This window comes from Microtus ochrogaster, unplaced genomic scaffold (genome assembly GCF_000317375.1).
Source record: "Microtus ochrogaster isolate Prairie Vole_2 unplaced genomic scaffold, MicOch1.0 UNK165, whole genome shotgun sequence".
Classification (NCBI taxonomy): Eukaryota; Metazoa; Chordata; class Mammalia; order Rodentia; family Cricetidae; genus Microtus; species Microtus ochrogaster.
The window spans coordinates 173,254-182,418 of record NW_004949263.1 but is presented as its reverse complement, the minus strand read 5'-3'; the positions used below and the strand labels follow the sequence as shown (position 1 = coordinate 182,418).

Below are 9,165 nucleotides of genomic sequence, written 5' to 3'. Positions count from 1 at the left end.
ACACTGATAGCACAGGCACTAAGAATGACAACTAATAAATGGATTCTCATGAAACTGAAAAAGACAAAGGACACTGTCAATAAGACAAAACCGCAGCCTACAGAATAAGATTTTCTCCAACTCTACATCCAACAGAGAGCTAATATCCAAAATATATAAAGAACTCAAGAAACTAGGCAACAACAAACCAAGTAATCTAACTAAAAAATGGGTACAGATCTAAACAGAGAAGTCTCAAGAGGAGTCTAAATTTTCTAAGAAACACTAAAAGAAATGTTCAACATCCTTAGCCATCAGAGAAATGGCTATTCAACTTACAATTTGTCATGCCTGCAAGATGTGCAGAACTTGTGTGAGTGCCAACTAATGACTGGCCTGACTCAAGGCCCACGGAGGGAGCCCACATATGACACTGCCTTGTTAGCCAGGAAACAGGTTGGACAGTCCAGAGACCCAGGATAGAACTGCACACAACTGGCCAAAATAACCCCCCCAAAACAAAAACAAACAAATGAAATGAAATGATTCCTAACGATATTTTGCTATATGCATAGATCACTGCCTAGCCCAGTTGTCATCAGAGGGGCTTCATCCAGACACTAATGGGAGCAGATGCAGAGACCCACAGTCAAACTTGAGGCAGAGCCACAGGAACCCTGCAGAGGAGAGGGAGGAGGAATTGTAGAAGGCAGAGTGGTAGAGAACACATGAACAGGTGTCATGGGGGCCACAGAATCCACTAAGCATGGCTCATAGGGACTCAGAGACTGAAGGGACAATCACGGACCCTATGTGGGACTGGGCGAGGTCCTTTGCATTTATGTCATGGCTGTGAAGCTCAGTGTTAAGACTCCTAACAGTGAGTGTGGGGTGGGGGTGGGGATGTCTCTTGCCTGCACTTGGGACCATTTTCTTCCTGTGGGATCGCCTTGTCCAACCTTGATATGAGGGTTTGTCTAGTCTTGTAATTTTTTTCTTTCTTTTTTTTTTGGGGGGGGGGGTTGAGACAGGGTTTTCTGTGTAGCCCTGGCTGTCCTAGAACTCGCTCTGTAGACCAGGCTGGCCTCCAATTCACAGAGATTCACCTGCTCTCAAGTGCTGGGACTAAAGGTGTGCACCAGCCCCACCCAACTTAGTCTTATTGTAATTTGCTATGCCAGGTTCAGTTGGTAGCTCTGGAAGGCTGGATTTTTTTTTTTCCCCCGAAGGAAAATGGAGGAGTGGATTTGGGGGAGAAGGAAGGCAGGTTGGGACTGGGAGGAGTTGGGGCGGGGACTGTGATGGTGATGTAATAAATGAGAGAAGAATTTTAAAAAAGAAAATGAAAAGAAAACAGCCAAATGTGACCCTCTGGCCTGTTGTGGGATATTTGTACAGTGTGAAGAAGTATGGCTGTGACTGGTGTAACAAAAGCTATATATGCATATATGTGTTATAAAAAGATCAACAGCTAGGCAGGAGGTATAGGCAGGACTTCTGAGCACCGAGAGAACTCCTGAAAGAAAGGTGGAGCCGCCAGGAAGGGCAGTATAGAGTAAAGGTAACACTACATGGCAGAACATAGATGAATACAAATGGGCTAATTTAAGTTATAATAATAAATCTCCATGTTGTTACTTGTGAGCTGGTGAGGCTGCTTCCTGGCCTCCATACATGTGTACACACCTATACCACATCCAAACAAACACCTTGAAAAATTCTTAAAAAAGAAATTTAAAATATCAGCAAAAATCTTTTTCATTTTTTTCAGTGCTATGACCTGAACCCAGAGGGTTGTATTCACAGAAGGATAGTATCACACTAGATCCTATTATGCACAATTAATTTAACAATAAAAAACCAAATACCAAAAAAGAAAGAAAGAAAGAAAGAAAGAAAGAAAGAAAGAAAGGAAGGAAGGAAGAAAGGAAGAAAGAAAGAAAGAAATAATTAAATACTAAGCTGCTTCTGGGTTCTTTTTTTAAATGTTTTAATATTTATTTTATGAGTATGAATATGTACCCAGAAGGTTTGATGCTTGTGAGCCACCACGTGGGTGCTGAGAACCAAACCCAGGTCCTCTGCAAGAGCAACAAGTACTCCTAATCACTGAGCCATCTCTTCAGCCCCTTGTTTCATTTTTTGAGTTAGGGTATGATTAGGTGGCCATAGCTAGCCTGGAACTTGCAGAGAACACCCGCCTCTGTTTCCCAAGGGCTACGATTAAATGGGTAGCGTATATCACAACAGCCTTAAACACTAAGCAGCTCTAAAAACTGTTCAGAAGTACAAAAATCTGTGACTTGAGGATGTGGTTCAGACCACAAAAATCGGTCATGGTGGCACACACCAATAATCTCCTGTAAACCCATCACTAGAGAGGTAGAAAATGGTTAAAAGTCATCCTTGACTGCACAGCAAGTTTGAGGCCAGCCCGAACTACACGAGACCCTTGTCTCAATATCAAACAAACAAAAAATGAATTCATTTATGAATATAAAAAGTGATTATAGCCAGGGGGGGCTGGAGAGATGGCTCAGTGGTTAAGAGCACTGACTGCTCTTCCAGAGGTCCTGAGTTCAATTCCCAGCAACCACATGGTGGTTCACAGCCATCTATAATGAGATCTGGCGCCCTCTTCTGGCATGCAGGCATGCATGGAAGAAATGCTATACACATAATAAATAAATAAATCTTAAAAAAAAAAGTGATTATAGCCAGGTATAGTGGCACATGCCCATACTTTCAGCACCTGGGTAGCTGCAGGTAAATCATAAGCCAAAGCCAGTTTGGGCTATACAGTGAGATCTTGTCCCAACCATTTTAAAGAGAAAGTGCAAAATTAAATGTGTAGATTGATAGTAAAATATGCACAAATATTGATAATTCAGAGAAATTCAAAATGTTCCAGAAAATAATTCAGCAAAGAAATTCAAACAGCTTAAACTGCAGTCAGCTCATGGATGGTTTTCCACTTATCCATCCTTACACTTCCAGAAATGGCCTGACATTGTCTTCTATAGGAGGGCAGTCTTCTTTCCCATGGCTAGTAGGCAGAACCTTCAGCTGGACCAAGAGGATGCCAGCTAAGACCTTTAGCAAGCAATTCCTCCTATGCCCGGTTCAAACAGACAGCTACATGTTTACTTCAAGTTAGGATGACCATTCTAGCATTTTCATCTCAAAGCACCTCAGCTTTTTTACACATACAATAAGAGCAATTATAGGTAACTTAGTTTCTGCTCATATTTTTTTGTTTTCTTTTTTTTTTTTTTTTTTTTTGGCTGTCCTGGAACTCACTTGTAGACTATGTTGGCCTCAAACTCACAAAGATTTGCCTGCCTCTGCCTCCTGAGTGCTGGGATTAAAGGTATATACCACCATGCCCAGCTCTGTTCATATTTTTTTCCATGAGAAGTTTTATACAATTGGCAGGTATCTTCTCTTCCTAACAGAAGGGCCTGGACTGAGGAGACGGTCCTGTCATTCTAGGAACCCAAGGACAGTACACAGGGTGACTCAAGGTGGTTTTCAGGCAATGGTCACATACTCCAATGTGGCTGACCCCAAGATTCTAATTTTTTCTTTCTTTCTTTCTTTTTCATTTTCAGACAGGGTTTTTCTGCGTGACTGGTGTAGGAGTTCCTTCTGTTTATGTGTTGCTTTCATTGGTTAATGAATAAAGAAACTGCCTTGGCCTACTTGATAGGGCAGAACTTAGGTAGGCAGGGGAAGACAGAACTGAATGCTGGGAGGAAAAAATGCAGAGTAGGAGAGAGACACCATGGAGCCGCCAAAATCAGACATGCTGAATCTTTCCTGGTAAGTCACTGCCATGTGGCGATACATAGATTAATAGAAATGGGCTAAATCAAGGTGTAAGAGTTAGCCAATAAGATGTTAGAGCCAATAGGCCAAGCAGTGATTTAATGAACACAGTTTCTGTGTGGTTATTTCGGGGCTAAGCTAAGCTGGGCAGCCGGGAAAAACAAGCGGCCCAGCTCCCGGCAACACCCCTGGCAACACGTAGCCCTGGCTGTCCTGGGATTAAAGGTATGCACCACCACCACCCTGCAGCCCCAAGATTCTTAACTAAGGCAATGTGGCATTCAGGAAGCACTAAAGGTACTGAGGCCCACAGAGTCTAGGCTCCTGCACCACAGAGCTGCTTCATGGGACTCACCTCCGGGCCTCCCACTCTCTTCGTTGCCTCCTCTTTGTGGTTCGTGCCAGAATCTCCTGAAAAAGTGACAAAGGGAAAATGTGGTGGTTTGAATGAGAACGGTTCCCATAGGCTCATAATAGGTCTGGTTCCCAGTTGGTGGAACTGTCTGGGAAGGATTAGCAGGTGTGACCTTATAGAAGAAGGTGTGCCACTGGGGGTGGGCTTTAGGTTTCAAAAGCCTACTCCAGTCCCAGTGTGTTCTTCCTGGCCCCTACTTGCAGTTAAGAATGAAGAATGCTCCAGTGTGAGCCTGCCTGCTGTCATGTTCCCTGCTGTGCTGATGAAGACTAAACCCTCTGCAACCATGAGCTCTAAATTAAATGTTTTCTTTTATTAGTTGCCTTGGTCATGTTGTTTTGTCACAGCAATAGAAAAGAATCTAAGACAAAAAGGTTAAGTTTGACAAGGCACACTGAAAGAAGCCCCTAGGCACAGACTCCCTGAGGGAGAACGCAGAGTTTGTCCATGATCCGAGTCCAGCCTATACCTGGAAACCTGAAGAGCTGAGGAAGAAGATGGCTGGGTCACTTGGGCTCCAGAACCTGGCACACAAATACTGAAGAGCATACGCTTTCTTCACAGGTGCGCCACACAACACTCAGCATCTGGCCACTCTACCTATCCGGCATCCAAAATACCTAGCTACTATAGCCAGGAAGATGGAGCTGTGATATCCCCAGTGCCTGCTAGACATACCTAAACCCTCAGACATTATAGAAACTAAGTATGATTCCAAGGTGGGAGGGCACGCACGGCAGTTAGGGGACTTCTAGACATACCTAAGCCACTCAGACATTATAGAAACTAGGTATGATCCCAAAGGTGGGAGTGTAGACACGGCAGTTAGGGACCTCTATGTGCCCTGGTTTCCATTTTTGGCTCACCCAGACTTGAAGGCCAAGAAGCTGCCAATTTGGGCACACCAACAGGAAGGAGAAGAATAAAACGCCCAACAAAAGCTGCCTTAGCCGGGATTGAAGGTGGGGGTGAGCAGGGCTTACATAGTGAGACCATGTCTCAAAAAGAACAAACAAACCACCCAAAAACCACAAATTCCCATAAAAAGTCAAAGGAAGCTCACACAGAATAAACTCAAACTTCTGATGCACACACACACACACACACACAAAACATCAAACAAACAAAAAAATCCCTTATATGTATGGGAAAGCAGAACAAATGACTGGATGTCTTATCAGAAGCCATGGAGGCACAGACATACAGGCTCAGCATTCAGAAGGACAGGAATCAAAGTCTGAGGCTAACCTGGATTATACTGCAAGACCCTGCCTCAAAAATAAAACCTAAGTCAGGGGAAGATTATGCTTCCATGAGAAAAAAAAAAGCAAGTCTGCCAGAAAGTGAAGAAAAACAAGAATAATGAGGTCTGGAGACAGCAGGGGCCACTTTAGTTTTGAAGGACTCTGACCTGTCTCGGACTGACCATGCCTTGAGTGTCACAAATATGGCCAGAAAGGGTTCCATTAAAGCAATTCCAATTGTGCCACAAAGATCAGGAGGCATGGGCTCCTTCGACAATAATGCTGAACAGAAGAACAAAATGCAGTTGTCCACTCTAGAGGGACAGTCCCCACCTGTCTGCTGTCCTTCAGCCAGAGGAAGCCCGTGCTGCGCAGATCCCTCCCACTGGCCAATTAAACCACAAAAATGCCTTTCCTGGGGTGTTTACACAGAGCAGGCCAAGGAATCACAGACACACTACACCTTTCTAATAACCACAGTGAACAACACTGTGGGGAAGGAATCACAGACACACTATACTTTTCTAATAACCACAGTGAGCAACACTGTGGGAAAGGAATCACAGACACACTATACCTTTCTAATAACCACAATGAGCAACACTGTGGGGAAGGAATCACAGACACACTACACCTTTCTAATAACCACAATGAGCAACACTGTGGGGAAGCAGATATTTAGTGTTTCTCCATGGTGATTTTTTCTTTGAATATTTGCTACCTTTTTTCTACATAGGTCTAAACTGACTTAAATTTCATTTCCTCTCCTAGTATCCTCCTGTAAGATAAGACACAGCTCAAATAACTCCAGATCTGCCTGAGGCCACAGACACAGGGAATAGGAGTCAGAGTCTGTACCCACACCTAATAACTCCTCCACTCCCCACTGCCTGGTACCCCCAGCTGTGCCCAGGCCCAGAACGCCACACCTGGCTCACACATACGTCTCCTAACTGTGCTTCCAGCAGGATGCCCATCCAGCCCAGACATACCTCTTCTAACCGTGTGCGCTTCTCAGAAGGCTCTGATCCATCACTGTCACTTCCTGAGAGATCTTCATCCTCTGCTTCGTCCCTGAAGATGTCATCATAGGCAGGAACCTCAAGGTCGTCCTCCTGTTTAATGAGCAATTTGATCTAGGGAATAAAAAAAAAAGGAATCAATTTTTTCTCTCCCTGCCAGAAAACAATTTCTCATGATGCTCATGTAGAATCTCACTCTGGCTTCTAAGCTTTCTGCACATTCAGACAGCACCTGTCTAAGAAGAGTCCAGGCTTTTCTGTGCCACTCAGTAAGGCACTACCGCTGTCCTGCATGGCATGCAGAAATTATGAAACTAAGTTTTGAAAAGCATTTACAGTCTATTTTAAGTCCGGGCAACATTTCTTTCTTATGCTACACATTAAAAAAAGAAGTGTTCCTTTTGATAGAGGGTATGAAAATGTTGCTACAGTTAGCTAGCTGGATATGGTTTATCCCCCAAAGGATTCACCAAGCCAGAAGCTTGCTGCCTGTGTAGGGTGTTGAGTAGAGCCATTTAAAGGTGGGGTCTGGAAAGTGTTAGGTCAGTCAGGGCTCTCCCCTTACTGACGCAGTAACACCATCTCTCGGAAGTGTGTCAGGTCTCGTAGAGACCTAGTCTCCATGTGCAGGATGGTTATAAAACTTCCTCAGCTTGCTCTGTTGTTTCCTGTCTAACCATGGAATGTTTCTCACTCTCCCCCACACTCCCTCTATTGGGAAACCATTCCCCATAGGGGTCTCACAAGAGCTCAGTGGATGTTTGCACCATGCTCCTGAATATCGAGGACAGTAAGTTAAATGTAACTTTTACCTATGAAGAACTGCCCAGTCTCAGACATTGTCATATACAGAACAAATGGGTCAAGACAGACATGAGGATTTCAGAGTTGAAAACCACGTGGAAGGAGATCAAGTCATAGAATGCTTAGACAGGTGGTCTGTGCTAGGCTGCATATTTAACAAGAAGTTCAGAGTAAGTATAGTAGAGCCATTTTGGGCTAAAATATTCTGACCCTCCCCCTTCCAGATGATGCAAGCTCCACGGATGTGCTGTGTATATACCCACAAGCAGATTAAGATGAGGTTCTTGCATTGAAGATACCCCATAACTGGAGAAACGGGAAGCATTCTTTGCAAATAAGATCCTTACAATGTTGCCACAGCATAAAAAGACACAGACTGGTTAAAGGTAGAGCACATATAAGGGCCGGCTGAAGGTACCTGAGTGTCATTGTACACATTCACAACGTTGACTGGCCTGTGGGTATCACACACAAAAAATACACTGTCTTCATCAGGTTGAAGGATTTCCAATAGGTCGACATTGGCTCCACAGTTTATGAGGATGAAATAGGAGAACTGAAAGGAGATGGAGACACTTAAAGGAACTGCGCCAAGGAGGCCCCTCCTCCTTCAGCCCTGTCAGTCTCTGCGCTCCTCTGCCAGCAAGGCCCAGGAGGAGCGGTACAGCTTGAAAACTGCCCACAGCAGGCGTGGCTATTGCTTTTCCGAGGTCACACTGTAAAATAGGCTCTGGGGCGATTCTTGCTTCCTGAAGATCGTGCTGAGGCTTAGCAAACTCAAGACTTGTGCAAAGATTCAAACAGCTAGTGAAGAACAGACCAAGACTTTACACATATACCGAAGGCTCTCTGAATATTGCCGAACTATACCCTCCTCTGCTGCCTTACCACATTAATAACATTGTGTGTGTGTTAGGTTTGCAGGAAATCTTGGGCAGCCCATACTTCATGGCCTCCTAAATATTAAGTCCTTTATCAAATTACCCACTACAGCAAAATCTTCCCTTAGTAACACCCAATTGCCTGGCTGTGGGCTCACATCTGTACTATAACCCTTAGAAGGCCAAGGAAGGGGGAACTGCCCAAGAGTTAAGGTCAGCCTGGGCTATCAAGAAAGATCTCTCACAACACTGAGGGAGAAAACTCAATTGGTGTAGGTGCTTCAAATTATAAATAAATCTCTTCCAAGTCATCCTAGAAGTGGCCAGGGACTCCAGAGACCCTCTGACGTGCCCTACCCCCTCCCTACCGGTCCCACAATGTCCCATATTTTTGTTTGATCCCAGGTACAGGTAAGGAGTCTTGGTTCTGCCATTTAATTCCAAGGGGAAAACATGGATTTGGGAACTGGAATGGATTTTCTTGGAGATAACAGAAAGAAGTAGTGTATCCTAGGAGAATAAGTGACGTCAGAGCAGGTACTGTCCATATCCATACCATTTTTATTTTTGAGACAGGATCCTGTTATGTAGCGGAGGCTGGCCTCAAACTTGCTATATGTAGTTCAGACTTGCCTCAGATTGTTTTTTGATTTTTTGGCAAATGTTGATACTTTCAAAACATACTTATCCTACTTTAGAACTAGAAAGAACACTAAGTATTAAGAAACATCTATCAAGTAGAGAAGCCTAATTATTCTAAAATTCATTATTTCATACCTGCTCTTTATGTTCAAGAAATGCAGTTTCAAGTTCTTGCCACCCAGAAACTGGAACCAGCGTATACTGCACGTGGTCACACTGAAACAGGGCCTGGAGGAAGAGCACACCATTAGAACCCATCATTCAGGATAACTTACCTTGAGTCACCATAAGCAAACAAACAAATTAGCTGAGCTGAAATAAAGATCTATGTGACATGCTATTTGGTAAAA

At 44.0% G+C, this 9,165-nt stretch overlaps 1 protein-coding gene across 1 annotated transcript in view; it reads right to left on the bottom strand.

Annotated features, from left to right (window-relative positions):
* Cdc45 (cell division cycle 45) overlaps positions 1-9,165 on the bottom strand; it is a 41,146-nt gene that overhangs the window by 30,128 nt on the left and 1,853 nt on the right. Inside the window, exons 3-6 of the mRNA XM_005372053.3 lie at positions 8,951-9,043; positions 7,711-7,848; positions 6,459-6,602; positions 4,163-4,218 (exon numbers count right to left, since the gene is read on the bottom strand). Of these exons, the coding sequence (XP_005372110.1) occupies positions 4,163-4,218; positions 6,459-6,602; positions 7,711-7,848; positions 8,951-9,043 (431 nt within the window). The remainder of the gene's footprint in view (positions 1-4,162; positions 4,219-6,458; positions 6,603-7,710; positions 7,849-8,950; positions 9,044-9,165) is intronic.